The 17441-nt window shown below is 42.8% G+C and overlaps 3 protein-coding genes across 5 annotated transcripts in view; 2 read left to right on the top strand and 1 right to left on the bottom strand.

The window, feature by feature from the left end:
- LDAF1 (lipid droplet assembly factor 1) overlaps positions 1 to 17441 on the top strand; it is a 71354-nt gene that overhangs the window by 22810 nt on the left and 31103 nt on the right. The window contains exons 5-6 of one of the 2 annotated variants that reach the window (XR_005836040.1): positions 2113 to 2225; positions 14118 to 14167. The gene's annotated coding sequence lies outside the window, so the exon portion shown is untranslated. Of the gene's footprint in view, positions 1 to 2112; positions 2226 to 14117; positions 16349 to 17441 lie in introns of those variants that run through there. The other variant, XR_005836041.1, reaches the window with a different exon arrangement.
- The window catches only part of ANKS4B (ankyrin repeat and sterile alpha motif domain containing 4B), a 48865-nt gene that overhangs the window by 14680 nt on the left and 16744 nt on the right, over positions 1 to 17441 (top strand). The window contains exons 1-2 of one of the 2 annotated variants that reach the window (XM_008697194.2): positions 2113 to 2225; positions 14118 to 14167. In XM_008697194.2, coding sequence (XP_008695416.1) covers positions 14136 to 14167 — 32 coding nt within the window. In that variant the 5' untranslated portion in view covers positions 2113 to 2225; positions 14118 to 14135. Of the gene's footprint in view, positions 1 to 2112; positions 2226 to 14117; positions 14168 to 17441 lie in introns of those variants that run through there. The other variant, XM_008697193.2, reaches the window with a different exon arrangement.
- Positions 2002 to 14124, bottom strand: ZP2 (zona pellucida glycoprotein 2). The gene is made up of 18 exons (XM_008697192.2): positions 13828 to 14124; positions 13650 to 13738; positions 12623 to 12706; positions 12140 to 12234; positions 10459 to 10611; positions 9615 to 9656; positions 8848 to 9012; positions 7991 to 8087; positions 7715 to 7896; positions 6819 to 6945; positions 5988 to 6175; positions 5813 to 5904; positions 5594 to 5718; positions 5240 to 5429; positions 3972 to 4107; positions 3800 to 3896; positions 3113 to 3196; positions 2002 to 2222 (listed from the first exon to the last, which is right to left on the bottom strand). Exons 1-18 carry the CDS (start codon positions 13887 to 13889, stop codon positions 2077 to 2079), a joined length of 2154 nt encoding a protein of 717 aa, XP_008695414.1. The 5' UTR covers positions 13890 to 14124; the 3' UTR covers positions 2002 to 2076.

Raw genomic sequence — 17441 nt, 5'->3', positions numbered from 1 at the left:
ACTGTGATCCTGACCTGTCACCCTGCACAAACTGACCGACTTGGAGGAGAGAGGCTCCAGCTCCTTCATCAAGCTCTTATATCTTGGACAAGATACCCTAGGGCCCAAGTTCCTCTTTTGTAAAATGTGTGCATTTCTAGCAAATTGATGTTGGTAGGGACTCATTAGAGGCTGTATTTGTTTCCTACTGCTGTTGTAACAAATTAATACGAACTTCGTAGCTTAAAATACAGGTTATTTTACAACTCTGGAATTCAGAAGTCCAAAATGGGGCAGCAGGGCTGTGTTCCTTGAGGCTCTAGTGGAGACCCATTTCTTTGCCATCCCCAGCTAATACTGGCTGCCCACATTCCATGGCTTGTGGCCCCCATCACTCTGATTTCTGCTTCCTTTGGGACATCTTCTGACTCTGATCCTTCTGCCCTTTTTATAAGGCCCTGTCTGATTGGTCCTTATTGGATAATATCCCCCTGTCAGGACCCTTTGCCACATCTGCAAAGTCCACTGGGACCACGTAGAATATTCAGAGTCTGGGCAATATGTGGGGGACCTGTGGGGTCATTATTCACTCTACCACAGGGGATCAGGAAGCCCCTTCAGTGGCCAACTTTTAAATGCCATTTAAAAAATACAGCACATGCAAGGTTTCTGGTTCTAATGTGTAACACGTACCTTGTCAGTCACAGAAAAGCTGGACTCCAAGACCATTTATCATTGGCCGATTAAGGCCTTATTCCCTTCTAAAGCAATATCCAAAGCATGGCTTTGATGAGATAAATTGAACTTTTGACCCTACTACTCTAGAATGACCAGATCTTTCACGAAATGTGAGTGGTTTCCTTCCCCATACAAGGGCTGAGTTCTAACATATTAATCTAAGCAAAGGATTTAGAAGGAGAAGGTGTTGGAAGAGAAGGAAGAATCCACTATTAAATGTATGTAATATTCTTTGCTCAAGTTTTAAAAAAGCCAGAGTAGGACTACTCCCAGTTGAGGGTTGAACAAGTACACAACACACTGAAGACGTTGTTTTCACCTCCCAGCCCGATACAGATATTGGGGGGTGGGGGGATGGGTTAGCATGGTAATGAGTATTGAGGGCACGTACCGCAATGAGCACGGGGTGTTACATGCAAACAATAAAGCATGGAACATTACATCAAAAACTAATGAAGTCTTGTATGGTGATTAACATTAAAAAAAAAAAAAAAAGCTTTATGACTTTTTTCCAAGCAGAAGTCCTCATTTCTATCTAGGCTTTTTCTACTTGTAGGATACAAGTGAGTTCATTTCTGTATTTGTTATCTTGAAGATAGCTTCACACTGTAGCTCTAACAGACTAACACTAGTTCTATTGACATAATTGCAGTGTAGAAGCTGGGGGACCCTCAGGGGAAAAAGGCTCAGGAGGAGGGAATAAAGTGTAAGTAGTAGGAAAGCCGCTCTCCAGGCTCAGCTAAGGGGCTGGTGTGCGGCTGTGGAGTCTTAATGAGGCTGGGAATGTTGTAATTGCACCTAAGAAAACCAAAACCTTATATTCTTTTCCGTCCGCCAAGGGAGATTGCTGGCCTCCAGTTGCACAATGAATACAGGGAACAACGTAACTGAATACCTTCAACTTCTCAGGGAAAGTTTCTTTCGAAGGGTAATTTGAGTTAGGAAATATTGAAGCAGAACACTAGATTAATTCCTTGGGAACCCCTGGTTACCCTGCCGTTCTAGGGAAGGGAAATCATGCCAATGACTAACGGTGACCTCTTGTCTCCACATCTTGCATATATGAATGGAGGAGTGAGAGACTAGTCTCCAGAGCTGGGCTGTAGCTAAGACCCACTGCTGATTGAATTTTCTGGCACTGCCACTTTTGTGAGTGGAGGGCAGAGAACGCTGAATGGCAGGAAGCAAGTAAGTCCTTAATTTCCTTATGCGCATCTACACAACCAAAGCCCGTTAGGATTGTGGGAAGGTTCTACATTCCCTCTACAAGTGTGACTGTAAGAAGCAATCCTTGAACTCCATGTAGGTTTAATGAGGTAAAAGCAGGCAGCTTACTTCAACCACTTTATTTGAAAATCCTTAGTGATTTAACATCATGGTTCTTCTCTTGCGCAGGTAGCTAATGAGGCCTAGAGTTGTCACCAGGCCTGCTAAGGCAACCACAGCCACCACAGTCTTAAAAGCAACATATCCGGCTGCCCCGAGCCCTTTCAAGTCCACAGCGTCTGGTAAGGAAGCAGACATTCAAGTCTTAAGATCATTTAAATCAAAAGATGTAAGTCAAAGCCTGAGGCTCCCCCAGAGAGGTGAAATTAAGCCTCAAAGGACTCATTTAGGAAGCTTACAACAGGGTATGTAGTCTTACTCTTTGAGCCGACCTCCTCCTCCTCTCGCTGCTCTGCTCCCGCAGCTGTTCCTACTTCCTACTTGCTTTCATTAATCTAAAATCAGATGAGCCCACACCAGGAAAGAACCTTACTCTATCAGCCCATTTAACATTATGGCACTAATAGAGACGGTCCCGAGTGCATGATTCCTTGCAGGTTGTTAGGGATTTAAGACAGCTTACTTTCAAATTGTAGGCCTATAATTAAGACCATCTGGGATGAAGATGTGGGATATTAACAGGAACACAATCTAGTACAGACTAAAGTTTGAGAGTAGTAAGGCTCATGCCTTCTAACCTAATAGTTTCACTTCTAGAAAGATATCCTGGCGGTGCCTGGGTGGCTCAGTTGATTAAGTGTCCAACTCTTGGTTTTGGCTCAGGTTGTGATCTCAGGGTCTTGAGTTGGAGCCCTCAAGATAATCATGCACAGCCAAAGTCTGCTTGAGATTCTTTCCCCCTCTCCCTGCCCCTTCAGTTTGTGTTCTAAAATAAATAAATCTTTAAAAACAACAAAAAAAACATAGGGTATGATGATTCTACTTGCATTAAGATATTTTTTTTAAGGGGGATTTTTGGAAGAGTACCCAAGAAACTTAAAGGTATGGCTAGGAAGAGAGGCTTTATTACTTAGGATTACCCATAAGCATGTATTATTTATGCATAGTTAAATTTAACATAAAGCTAAGAACTTGAGTCCAGGAAGTGCCTTAGGCTTTAAATCCATACCTCTGAGTGTAGAACCATCTGACAATAGGAGGATGGGTCCTGGGAGACTTACTGTCATTTTCTCTTCATCAGTGGTGCCTGTGGCTGGGGACAGAAAATGGAGTTAGTGTCTGACCTCTGGAATAGTGACTAGTAGAGAGAGGTGTGTCGATGGCCTTCTTAGAGCACATCTCTACCGAGCCCCCTGCTCTATGTGGGTTTTCCCCACTTTTGCAGCAGAGGGCATATTATATACCTTACTGTAAAAACAGGATAAACTCTCCAAGAATGTCCCAAGAAGATTAAGTTCCCAGTCCACCTAGACTCTGCAATAGTAACTTTTCAGAGTCGCATCTGCAAAAGATCAGGCTCCAGTCCACGTCCAAAACCAAGCTTGCCCATAGTCTGATTAAGAACTTGCCATCTCAGCCGTATTGTATGGGCAGGGCGGACCGGGCTGAGAAGGTTTCTTGGAACTGTGTGATGAGTCCCAACGAAGCCGTGAGTTTTTTGTTTTTTAAATTTTTTTCTTTATATGAACTCTCTACCACACGTGGGACTCAAACCCACTACCCCAAGATCAAGAGTCGTAGGCTCTACTGACTCAGCCAGCCAGGCACCCCACAGCACTCATTCTTCTCGTTTCCAATTCTGAAAGGAAAAGGCTTGCTTTGAGGACTCACAGTAACAAGGACTTGAAATTTTTACCTCGCCTGTGTCTGGATGACACAGGGCAAGTCACAGAACACAAAGGGGAGTCGGGAGAGAGTTGATTGCAGATTAACGCACTGCAGTGGAAGTACACCTAGAGATAAGAGAAGAGTGAAGTGGAACCGATGTGCTCACATTCAGCCTGTCCCGGGGTGACTTAATCGCTTACCAGGCTAGAGAGCACTTGGGCCTCTGCTACAAAGGCAAAGGTCTTCACATCAAACCTCTGATAGTGATTAGGATACGTCACGGAGGAGCCAACTGGATGGAAGGTGGTTCTGTGGTTGTCCAAGTTGTTTTCACAGCTGGGAGACACACAGCAGGGAAGACCATCAGCCACATGATCCCCCAAGGTTTGACTCAACATTTGCCCAAAGTCAGCCCACATGTATCCTAACACCTTCAGAATTGTTCTACCTTCTACCTGTACCTTCTATTTAATATACTTTGACTTGGCCTATCCAATTTAAGTACTTATTTGTTTGCCAGCTAAACCTATCAGGAGCTACAAGTTTTCTGTGTAGTTCTTCACACTGGCTTAATTCTTCCTACGAATCTGAGTGCCCAGTATGTCCCAGGCAGTTCGTATAGGTCAGGGACAAAGAAGGTAGAGAACTCCTGCTATTTTATCTCTTTGATAGCTGAGGATGATAGCTATAAAGAAAATCGCATGTTAGGTGGGGCTACACATAATCCTGGCACAGTAGTGTACCTGGAGTTTAAGAGCTTAGCAACAGATTACAACAGCTTCAAGGAAGGTAATGTGCAGTTTCCATCCAGGTGCAAACCCCTGCAGGCAGAGCTCGGAGGCCAAATACCAATTTACAAGTGTGTGTAGTTACAACTTCAGAGCATATGGTCTTCAGGCTAGAGTCAGATAGGCTTTCAAATCCACCATTTACTAAATATTACTTTGGGCTAGTTATTTAAGCAGCAAGCTTGGGTTTCTTCATGAAGTGAGGTGGCTAGTATCTTTCACAGAGTGATGAGGTTCAAATAATCTATGTGGAGTACATAGCACCATGCCTGGCACATGGTAGAAGAGGAACTGGAGATCTATTCTCCCTATATCAGGAGTGTTAGAGTCATTCATCCTTGGGGAGGATCCGATTCTCTTAAATTCAAGGGTCAGAGGAAAGCATGAGTCACGCTATTGGACTAAGGACTGATTACTAATGAACACAGACAAAGATCAGGGCCTTTGTGACAGAGTACTATTCAGAAACCCAAGAGTTTATCTTCTCTTCATTGTCAGTTGTTTTTTGTTTTTGTTTCTTTAAAAAAGTTTTTTTTTAAGTAATCTCTACCCCCAACATAGGGTTCGAACTCACAACCCCGATATCAAGAGTCACATGCTCTACTGACTCGGCCAGCTGGGTGCCCCTTCACTGACCACTTTTGATTAGCTGAGCTACCTTATGGGTAGAGAATACCTACCCATCCATGATAATATTCCACTGGGGGAGTGAGGCTGGGTCTCCGGTGGGTGTTGCCCAGCAATCATCTAAGACCAGCTTGATGTTGGGGTCAGCCCTATTTAGGACTCTTAGTTCCAGGTAAATGGGTTGGCGGAGGTATCTCACCACAGGGTACTCCTTGTCCCCATAAGGTCGAAGGTAGAATTTATCTGAAATGGAATGGAAACACCCTCAGTACTCAAGTTGTTGATGGTTGCAATAGGAGCTAAAGGATCACTACTGCTCCATTAGTCTGGCAGCATCAGAAAGTTCAGGTTGGGAAAGACTTCCCTGAAAGTATTTAAGCAGGATTTCTCAGGTTGTGATGTCTCACCTGGGTAGGTTTGCAGGCTCAAGGCAAGTGGACCTGGCTTCACTGTGGCCACTGGAGGAGGTAGACTTTGGACATCGGTGTTTATTAGCAGGTCATCTCTGCTGTAATGGCATTTCACGGTCATTCTGTAATGTATTAGGGGGAAGGGTGAGGTGTTAAGAATTTTAGAAGACTGCTTTAATTTAATGTAGAGCTTAAGAAGCAGCAATTGCATCACACCTGAATTCACTATCTCTGGAAATTGTGTGTGGTGGGAGATCCTCCCAGAGAGCATGTATTTCATTTTCGTAGATGACTTTGTCATCCTTGAACTTAAAATTAAAGAAAGGTTAGAAGGGGGTGACCAGTGATCTTACAGTCCAGTCTTAACACCTCACCATCTGCTGGCACTCACCTTATGTCTTGTTCCACATCCATTCAGAGGGATGTGAAACAGTATCAGCCCTTGAGATGGAACCGTGAAGGTAGGTCGGCAGGAGGAGTCTCCCACCCTGAGGGTATCCAAGTTTAGAGCTGGTTTTGTTTGGTGGCTGTAGACCTTGACATCCATAAACCCATCCTGGGTACACAAGTCACCTATAACTAGATGGTGATAAGAGTTTAAAGAAACATGTCTGCCATGTTAATGGCCATCTACCAACCTTCAAGTGTGGGTGAAGAGACCTGTGAGAAAACCCTGAGGGCCTGAAGTGAATGGAGGGTTAGATTATGGCTTCAAGCGTAATGCCTGTGTCATTATGTTCCTTCTTTCAAGACTCGCAAGTCCTGAGTGGTTTGGGGAAGGGAATGGGGGTGGGGGGTAGCTGATGCAGGAACTAGTTTTTCCTATTGTCTTGACCAGAAACGGGTCGGTAAATAAGAAGCACAGGGGCAGAGCCAATACTGAACAACAAATACCAACTCCATGTCCTTGAGGAATTTGTAGGTATTTGGGGGAAGTCTTTTAAACTTTCGTAGCCCTTCTAGTTACAGGTTAGAATCAATCTTACTTAGATGGTGGGCTCAGTCTCCTAATGCAGAAAATATCCAGGCTATTTAAGCATGGGTCCGTTAGAGTGAGATCTACCCGTATGTATACTTTGGAGTATTATCTTCTTAGGCTCTGTTATAGCAGCTACACGGAGATTTCTAATCTGATCAGTTTCCTCAGAGTATAAGCAATATAGAGTCTGAACCTCTTTGTTTTCCCGTATACACAAGAACTAAGGGAGAAAAGGTTTCTTACCTATAGAAACTGGTGACTCACAGACACACTCGGGAAAAACCACCATGGATACAGTCTCCATTTTAAAGGCAAAGGTCAGCTTGAGTGAAGCTAAGTAGAACTGATAGGGTAGGCATTTTTCCGAGGACTGAAAGGAGACAAGAATGTCGATTAGCAGCCACAGCCATGGGGGCCCAGAACGGTCCACAGTGAGGCAGGAAGGAAGTACACCGAATACCTATAGGGCACACTCCAGAATTAATCTGGTTTCCCTTTAAACCAGAACAAGAGAGTGCCTATCACTTCTCCTGATCAGGATGCTTTCCTAGGCAGGAAATTTATTGCTTTAAACTCATGCCCTGAGATACCCAGCTCTACATGCTCTTTGTACTGGACACTAGAGCCTGAATTAACAGATCAGATTCCAAAGAGCTGAGTGCTCTGCCAAGCCAGGTCTGAGTAAAAAGGACTCTACAAATGCTGTCAGATGTTATTGCAAAACACACATACCCCGACATAAGATTACTCTCCGCTGTCCCTGGCAATTGCATCTGTCAAGAATGGCCTCAGTGAGAACAGTTGAGGATGTTTTTGTTTGGATCAAGCTGTTCTATCTTTAATAGGGTGTAAGAGGGTCATCATTAGCAACTTCAAAGCAGTTTAATGAACTGAGGGGGGAAAAAAAAGCAAGAAAACCTCTATTGCAGTGGTTCAAAGAGGCTTGGTATTTGAGAGTGAATTTCAGTTACTTGAGAATTCACTTAGGCAAAGTGATCACATGAGGCCTTCCGGAGTTTGAATCCATTATATGGACAATAAGAATCTATGGTCAAGTGATCAGCTCTATGAGGGTTACCTAAAGACTGTGCTTCAAACCAGGCTTCCATCAAGCTCAGTGGCTCATGATAGGAACCTACTTTGATTTTGAGAAGAGTTTTGCTGAAGTGCAATCTCAAGCCCTTGGATTCTTCCTTATCGATCCCATGGTCACGCAGCTGGCTTACGGCAAAGCTCCTGTTTTCAAAGCTCACAGATTCTAACTTCCCAGGAAACTCTGGTATGGTGAGCGTCACATGTGTGGCATTACAGGTCACGGGATCTAGAAGGAATGGCCGACACAATGCCGATGATCAGCTTTAAGCCCCTGGAACAGTGTCTCCCACAACTGGAGTTGCCCTTTCCTAGGACCTTACCTGACACACAAAGCACTTGTGCTGTTAAGATGAGCTTCTGCCCAGGAGATTCTTGTATCAACTTCAGAGGCGCTGTGTAGAGGTGACTGTTACCTTGCTGAGGGCAGAGTGGGGTGGGGGTGGAGAAACATTTCTAAAGCCATCCATTTACTTGAATTTCTAACCAATGCTGGAAGAATAGTCAGAGCAAATACTCAAGTATGGGGCACCATTTTGGCCCGAGTAGAATTTAAGCATTTTGTCCTGTGACTATTCGTCAGATGTTCTAGTTTTAAAACCTTCTATTTCCTCACATCTGGCAAGTTAGTGTTGTCTACGGATAGGACCTGTAGGTGATTTCTAGGCAGATGTGAGCAAAAGCTGATTTTATGATAATAGCATTCAGAGAAAAGGTCTGCAGGTCTCCACACACAGTTTATACTCAATGTGTAACAGGACTGTTCTTGTTAAAATGGATGGCATTTAAGTGCTTGCTTAGGTGCCAGGACCTGTTCAAAGTACTTTGGCACATTAACTCATTAACTTAGTGAGTTGATTGTTGGCCCCAAAAGTACCAATTGCTACAGCAGAACTGTATTATAGGAATATGATAAAACAGAACACCTTAATTCATAGAAGACTTCAGTACCACCTTCTTTCACATTATAGAGCAAATATACATCTATGGGAAGAATGGATCTGTTTTGTTCACCCTTATATCCTTAGTCCTCAGTGCAGGGCTTAGCACATGGCAGGCATCAAGATACCTGTTAAATCAACTATATTCTCAGTTCATTTGAAGACATGGTTGAGATGACACTTGAATTTAGAAATACTGGTCTGTGCTTGGGTGGTGGTACAAGAAAATTCACACCTACCGCATAGTGAGTCACTCCAGTGGCATTGAGTGACATTTGGACGCTTAGCTTGTGGTTATCAAAGAGGAGATTATATCCTTGTGCCTCGGCCTGCTGAAGAGTCAGATTTTGGGCTTCTGCACCATCACCAACCTCCATGAACCATCTCATCAGAGTCTTGGGATCCTAAAGACAGAAGTTTCATTTAGAGGTCTGCTGCTCACCTTAACCTAAGACTATTAATCTATTTAGTATTTTATTTCATTTATTCTTTTTTAAAGATTTTATTTATTTGTCAGAGAGAGTGACAGAGAGAGCACGCGAGCGCACGCACACAAGCATGGGGAACCTCAGGCAGAGGGAGAAGCAGGCTGTCCACTGAGCAAGGATCCCTATGCAGGACTGGATCCCAGGACCCTGGGATCGTGACCTGAGCTGAAGACAGATGCTTAACAGAGTGAGCCACCCAGGCATCCCATAGTTAATATTTTAAATCAGAATTGAAGTTAGGTTACCTTTACTATGAAACTAAAGGTTACTTAGGTCTATAATTTATTTTTTTTTAAAGATTTTTTATTTATTTATTCGACAGAGATAGAGACAGCCAGCGAGAGAGGGAACACAAGCAGGGGGAGTGGGAGAGGAAGAAGCAGGCTCACAGCAGAGGAGCCCGATGTGGGGCTCGATCCCACAACGCCGGGATCACGCCCTGAGACGAAGGCAGACACTTAACTGCTGTGCCACCCAGGCGCCCCATAGGTCTATAATTTAAAAAGTTACTTCCATACCGCATTTTCATCAGCCATGCCAGGAATAACATTAAAGGTAAACTGGAAGAAAAGAAACCATGATGTGAGGCTTTGATTTGGAGGAGTAAGTTTCTGAAATCACGCTACCTAGCAGTATGTGCAAAACACCCAGAGCAACTGCTGTGTAGTTCTTACACCAAGAGGCCTGATTGTGGGGTATACTAAGAAAAGGTACAGGCCCAGTCACGAAAACTGACTGTGCCCTTAGGTATCATTTCATCTCTGAGCTTCTGATGCCATAAGGCAATTGGAAGATCTAAGCTCCCTTCCAGTTTTAAGTTTAAGACACTGGATTCTTAGATGCACATTTTTTTACCTTCATCCATACGAATCAAGAATTAGGTCAAGCCATGCAGTTCTATCATTGTTCTAACAAAGTATGAATATATTTTATTTGTCCATTATCAATATTAGTTATATTAGACTATAAAATTCCTGAATATGTGATTGGAATGTGTTGCTTTTTTACTATATCCTATCATCTAGGCATAGAACCTGGGACAGGATGATAGCTAGTCAGTTTGTCAAATGATTATTAATGTGAGTCCAGCTACCAATGGAATCTTTTCTACTGCCAGGTATGATGTGCTGCTGAGCACTGTATGTACCCTCTCAATTCTCAGCGCCACCTATGAGATATTATTGTCCCCTACTTTGGACTTGGAAACAAAGGCTCAGTGTGGTTAAGAAATCAATCCAAAGCTACACAACAAATTAGTGAATACAGGATTGTAATCCTGATCCTGTTCCTAACCCCAGTTCTGTGTAGACCACCACATTTCCCCTGCAGCAGCCATGAGAAACAGTCCGCCTCTTCACTCACAGACATGGAATCCTTTTTGCAGATAGTGGCTCCTGCATGTTCATGGGTTTCTTCTGCTTGCACAATGGGACAGCTGATCCGATATATGAAAGCCATAGGTCTTGAAATAGCATTGTTGTCTGTGAGTTTGACAGTTATCTGGTGCCGGCCAAGCTGTGTGTAAATGGCATGGTAACAACAGTGAGTTCTGGAACATCCGTGGGAAAGGCAATTCCAGAATACCATTGGACCCAGCTGAGTGGCAAAACTCTTGAGGTTACCAGTACCGCGAGTTCTGGAAGATACCTCATTCCTCTATCAACAGACTCTACAGCTAGCCCTTCTAGATATCAGACTCATGGTGCTGGCTAATTTGGGGCCTCTACCCAAGTCGTTCAAACATGTATTGAGCACCTATGTAGCAGCCATTGTTTTGGGTGCTGGACAGAGCCAACTTTGGTATTGGCCCTAGTTTAGGGAACTTATAGTTCCAAGTAAGGGACAGCCACCCTTTTTCTATAAAATGTTAGTCAATATTTTCAGCTTTTTTAGGCCACATATGATTTCTAGCTTGCATTTTTTCTTTTAAGTCCTTGAAAACCTAACCATTCTTAGCTCTAGGACCATCACACACATGCACCATGGGCTAAATGTAGCTACCCACAAGTTTTAGTTTGCAGACCCTTGTTTTACAGGAAAGCAACTCTAAGCTCTCTAAAAGTTAGTAAGGGCTATTTCAGAAAGGAAAAAAACGACTGAAGATCTTCACTGTGGAATTAGATGAAGGGGCCAGTTAAATGTGCAGATTTCTGCCACGTACCTCAGACCTAAGTCATCAACTAAATGAACTAAGTCTATACTTTCCAAATTCTCCAAGTGATTCTTTGCACACTGCAAGCTTGAGAACTGCTTGACGGTTTTCTTTTACTGCTCCCAATAACCCTGATTAGGCAGTACCGTTGCTTGGCAATAGAGAAAACCCTATTGCTCAGCTGCTGCTTGCCTTCCCACACCTGTTTTTATAGCATAGCAGTTCTGTTTGCCAGCACCAAAATAGCCTTCCCTTTCCCATGGAGGTTACAGATCAAAATAGCTCATTTTGAGCATTTGTTGTATCTTGTTGCTGTGCCAAGTTCTTCTTCTGCATCTTATCATTCATCTTTAGATACCCTTTGGAGAGGGTACCATAATCCCCCTTTTCCAATGAGCAAGCAAAGGCTTAGAAAGGTTAGCTCACTTGCTAGAGATCACAACCAGATAATGGCAAAGCCAGGACTCACACCAAGGCCCCAACTTCAGGGTTTGTCAACCTCAGCGTTATTGGCATTTCAGACCCAAAATCCCTGTTAAAGGGGGCCACCGTGTGCAACGTAGGCTAGTTAGCGGTAGCCTCAGCTTGTATAGATAGCCCCCCACTCCAGTTGTGGCAGCCAATAAGGTCTTTAAAAGGTTTCCAAACATTGCCAAATATCCCCTGGGCAGACAAAACAAGAAGCAAAAGAAAAAGAAAAAACAAGAAACCAAAACAAACAAAAAAAACACAACAAAAAAACAACCAACCACCACCACCACCATGAACATTAACCACCCCTGGTTGAGAATAAATGCTCTACTCTCAAGCCTATATCCTTAACTAGTAGGGGTACTCGTAGTAACTACTAGGTTACTACTTCCCAAATCACTCCTCAAAGCGATTACTTACCACTCTCCTGGTACAGTTCTCATATGGGGCCTTCAGGATGAGTTTTTCTGGGTCCAGGACAGAAGTGCAGTTCAACAGTTCAAAACTAAAGGGTTCTACAGAAGCCAGAGCAAAGGGCCAAAAAGTACATTTCAGTGACAAAGTAAACCAAAGCCACACAGTCAAGACTGCCAATCCATTTCCAAGCTACTTCAAATCACTTTACTTTTTATTGTCCCATCTGGATGAGAGGACGCAAGCTTTGGGAGATGCTGTGATTTGCAACTAAAAATTTCCCAGGGGATTCTGAGATAAGACAAATTTCTAAGGAAAGACAACGTCTTCCACCCTTGGTGGCATCATGCAAATCAGGGACCCCAAGGCATCATGGCAATTGGATGCCAGTTGCTCCCGATGGTGTATTCTGTTCACCTGAAAAATGGGGCTAGCCTTGAGCCAAGGGCTTTCTACTAAGGCTAGGATAAGAATATACACATTACCTACCCACCACAGATGCATGCCATTTTTTGGTGCCCATATTGCTTGAAAATTCCACTGCCATTCTATTTTCATAGCAAATGACAGTACCTGAAGAGCAAAGGAAGCATTTGGGGGTATCTCTGAGCTGTAGGAGGCAGGATTCCTACAGAAGTGTATGGAGGCATCTCTTCTCCAACAGGCATCAAGGAAGAATACCATTTGAAAGAGGCAAATTTGACCCCCACCCTCAAGGAGCTCACAGATTGGTGGAAAAGATCTAACTACAGTGCAAGATACTAACTATAAGAAAGGTATCAATTAAAGGGCTGCGGCTTTCTGATGTTCTGCAGGGTTAAACCTATTCTAGGTTTAACCATGCATACAGGGACCAGGCTAGAACCTTGACAGTGAAGCTGATGAAAGTGGGGTGGTAGGTCTGCGATGAATTGGAGAACAAAAGTTCTATCTAAAGACTTTTCAACTTGAAGTTTAAAAAAATGCCTTACATGGAGCACCTGGCTGGGTCAGGTGGAAGAACATGGGAGACTCTTGATCTTGGGGTCGTGAGTTCAAGACCCACATTTAGTGCAGAGATTACTTAAATTTCAAATAACTGCCTTACATAAGCCAAAGGACACTTTTAAAAGGCTAAATTCTACCTATAACCTGCTTCTCTACATCCTCTTGCTCAGGTGAAAGTTTGAAAATCTCTTTTAAGTGGACCAGCTCCAATTTTGTCTGTTACGTTGGTGCTTTCCTTAAGCAGGAGTTTGTGTTTGAAAATGCTCCTTAGCATTTTGTTTTGCCGTTCTTTGGATCCCGTAAAGCTTGAGGCAATGAGGGAGTAGAAAGTAATACAGATGTTTTGCAAGATCTTTTGTTTAGTTAGTATAACAAGCCCTAAGTAAGCCATGGAAAAATCTATTGACTTGATCAAGGTAAGAAAGGGGGTAAGTGGAGACTGTCTAAGCCATGTTTAAGTTTCCTGGCTATCTAATTACAACCCGTTAGAGAGATGCTAAGGGCATTTCCCGTCACCCATCGGGCATACCTGGGAAGATAGGATTCTCCAAGTCAATAACACCTATTGAATTCACTGAAGTCACAAGGATGAAGAATAAAGAAAGTGACCTGTAGGTGCTAAAAGGGGATTAGGGAGAGTTAAAGAGGAATGAATTTCAGCAGATAAGGCCATCATGTCCCCTCCCTCCACTGCCAGGATTACGCACCTCCAATCTGCTCTGAACCAGTTTGAGGGACTCCCACCATCTCTTTTCTGTCTCCAGGCCATGGCCAAGTGTATCACCAAATCAACCAGGTAGGTGGGTGGGCACCTCTGTGCTTTTTTTATAGCAGAAAACAGGATGTGGCCCTGCCCTCTCTGACTGGAGACACCTGAGTCTTCTCCAACCCTCCCAGCTGAGAGGGAGGGAGTTGGGACAGGAGAGGCTTTCTGGAAGGCTTGAAGGAAGCATAGTTCTGCCCTTTCTGATAACTTGTGTTTCGGTTGTTCTACCAGGTGCTCTGCGGGCCTGCCATGAAACCAGAGTTCCTTGAAATTGGCTCCAGGTGGGTAAATTGGTGTTTTTCTCCATAACACTGGGCAAAATTAGTTTCTTTGGGCGAAATGTTTACAACTCCAATGTAGAGTGAAAGAAGGTGGTGGGTTTTATTGAGGAAAGAATATCTTTTGTTCGTATCACCTTTCCTTGAAGTAACCCCTAGTCTCCTGGCTATGGTGGATGTTACCCTGGCAATGTAATGTACCTGTAAAGTACCTTTACAGAAAATGGATGGTATATTTCCCCCAAGTATAAAAGTTTAAGCATAGTGCAAAAAATGCAGACAATTATAGAAGGATATAGAGAAAAGAAAAAAGTCATCTGTAACTGTTCCACTGCTAATATTTAGATATGTAACTTTATGGACTTTTTATACAAACACCACACACACTTAAAACCAACAACCTGGGATCAAAGTTTAAGTTATGCTTTGTGACCTGATTTTACTATTTTACATGTCATGGACATTTTTTGTATCAAACATAAAGATCTCCATTACCATTTTTAGGGTTGCATTATGTTCAGTGTCTAGATAAATCAGTGTTTAACTGTTCCTAATGATAGACATTACAAAAACTTTCAATTTTTCATCATCATAAACCATAATATGATGGACCTTCTTGTATATTTCCCTGGTTAACGCTTGGGATGAATTCCTGGAGGTAGAAATTCTTGGTCAAAGAGAGTAGTGATGTAAATAAGGATGTCATATTTTTGTACCAGCGGGGAGTTTACACGTGGGGAAACTGAGGCAAAGCAACCTGCCCAGCCTATTGACAACTGGGTGTCAGAGCCATGTTGAGAACTCAGATTTCTAAGGCCCAACCAACATACCTTTTCAGTATCTCTCATTGCAATTTGAGACACCTAGATGTTTGAGATCCATGTTCTATTAAAAAGCGGTTAGTGTTCAAATTCTGTACAAGTCATGGGATCGCATTTGCAATTATTGATTTATATGTTGTCCTTGTGTAGTTACTTTAGGAGTAATCGCCACGCCCTGTTACAGGTGTCTGATATTCAGTTGGAGGTTAGAGGAGTATTTCCCCAACTTCCTTGATCAAAATGTCACATGCGGCTCTCATTAACAGCACAAATTCCTGGGTCTCACCAAAAGCTGTGGAATCAGGCGCTTCAGGGGACGGTCCTGAGTGGATGTATTGTTTAACAAGCACCACAGAGTCTTAAGATCAAGGAAATTTGGCAAATACCCTGAGGGAGGGAGGCAAGAAAATGAGTGGTTGCTAGCAGTTAACTTCTTCGTGGGAATTAACCCATTATGTTATATGGAATTGAGGAGTGGAAGCAAAAGCCAGGATAAACAGGTTTCTGGGAGTAGAGGTGGTGAAAGGATTTAGATTCTGAGCAGAGGCACGATAGCAATAGTTACTCCTTTCCTCTGAAGCATATTTTCCAAAAAGTGACAAATGTGAAGGTATTCTACCATGATGGTAGTAGAGGATGGAGCGTGGAGGGAAGATTCGGAGAGACCTGGTAAGAAGGTGGTCAGAGAGGCAATAGGCTAATGTGTTGCTCTACCTTCTGAGGCCCCACCCCCAGGCTCCCAGCCCCCAAATTGTGCTTTTTCTCCAGAGTGTGAGGTCTTGCCTTAGGAAAGGGCACCTCTGGTCTCAGCCCCAAACTGGGGGTTCTGGGAGACTAAGGGCAGCACAAAAGCCCTGAGCAGGAGGCATGGAAAGGAGGAGGACCACTGTGGGCTCTGGTGAACTTGGTGAGCACACCGGAGACTAATTTCATTAGCACACTTTGCTTATCACTACAAGGCATTCCCTCCCCTTCCGAATGGATCTCTCCTGGAGGGTCCTGAGGTCACTTACCACTTGCTAATTACCAGGCATTTCTTGAAGGGAATTTTAGGTTGTTATGCATAAGAACAAGGCGGTGTTGTTGCCTCCTTACTTCTGAAAAACAGTTCTTATAAACACCAGTTTACAATTCTTAAATTCCAGGCTTATTGTCTTATTTTCTACAATATAAACATATTAATTGAAGACAACCTAAATGTTATCATCAGGAGATGGTTAGATAAACTATGAATATCTTCAGATACTAAAATGAATCTGTGGATTCAGGTGGATCTGTGAATGCTGATAGTGAAGCTGTCCACAATGACATTGGAGTTTCAGAGGTGTATGATTAATATGTTTTCATATTTTACTTAGAAAAAGAAAAAAAAAACTATGTGTGTGTCTATATATTTATGTGTCTGTGCATGGGTATTTGCACTGAAAATCCAGGAATACATTTCCAGAGAGCTAACCGTGTTACCCAGGGGAGGAGACCATGCAGGTATTCAGGGGGTCCAGCCCAGTCTGGCTATGCTCGTCGTTTACAACTGTTGTCAGTTCTGATTGGTTTGCGCTCTCATTCGATTACTGCTTATAAATATATGTACTGTATCATCTGTAGGAATAGGGAGGGGAACTCCTGTTTTTCTAACTTTATTTTTTTCTGTATTGGTTGAATTGTCTTGGTGATAAAATAGCAAATAAAATAACTTTAAAGTGATAATAGCAGTAACAGTAAATCTGAGTTGTATTTAAGGGATCAGTTGTAAGCTCTAGAATCAAATCATGGGTTCAAACTTCATGATATAAAGTTATAACACCCAAGTGAGTGGATTTGGTTCATGAGGCTTCCAAAGTCCATATCCCTATTGTAAAATGAAGAAATGATGCCTAAGAGGTTTAATAACTTTCTCAAGATCATATAGAAAGTTAGCAGCAGAGCTCCAGTGATAAACTAAATCCCGATGTCCATTCCCAAGCTCTTTCTAATTCGTTATGATTTTCTCTTTCTCTCTCTCTCTTTCTCTCTCTCTCTGTGTGTGTGTGTGTGTGTGTGTATGAGAGGGTGTTTTAAAACTCAGTGCTTCTCCTACAGTTTCAGTTAGCTTTAGAAGTACAAGATGGCATTAATTAGAATTTAGCAGTATAAGATAAATAGGAAGTCTAGAAACTTCTACCAGCTATGCTAATACAGCTTAAAATAGCTTTCAAATGTCAAATATGAATTTAACTTGGGAAAATAAGTGAGACTGTGTCAATGAGAATGTTTTCGAATATCATATGTTAGTTCCTTTAACAGTGTAACTATACGACGTTAATGTTATTTTCCCCTTTGGTTCTTTAGTCAGATCCAAGTTGAATAAGCCTCCTGATAGTCATGGGCTCAGAAAGAACTAGGACAAAGGCATATGAAGCTTCATCGACCTGTAAATATAAAGATAGGGAAGCTTAGGGAAATGGATGACAAAGATG

This window comes from Ursus maritimus, unplaced genomic scaffold (assembly GCF_017311325.1).
Source record: "Ursus maritimus isolate PB19 unplaced genomic scaffold, ASM1731132v1 scaffold_2, whole genome shotgun sequence".
Taxonomy (NCBI): Eukaryota; Metazoa; Chordata; class Mammalia; order Carnivora; family Ursidae; genus Ursus; species Ursus maritimus.
This window is presented reverse-complemented; position numbering and strand designations above follow the sequence as displayed.

Coding starts and splice junctions, on each gene's coding strand:
- ZP2 (XM_008697192.2), bottom strand. CDS start 13,889: ATGGCCTGGAGACAGAAAAGAGATGGTGGGAGTCCCTCAAACTGGTTC. Junction 13,739..13,827: donor TGGTTCAGAGCAGATTGGAG/GTGCGTAATCCT, acceptor ATCCCCTTTTAG/CACCTACAGGTCACTTTCTT. Junction 12,235..12,622: donor ATGGCATGCATCTGTGGTGG/GTAGGTAATGTG, acceptor TGGCTTCTGTAG/AACCCTTTAGTTTTGAACTG.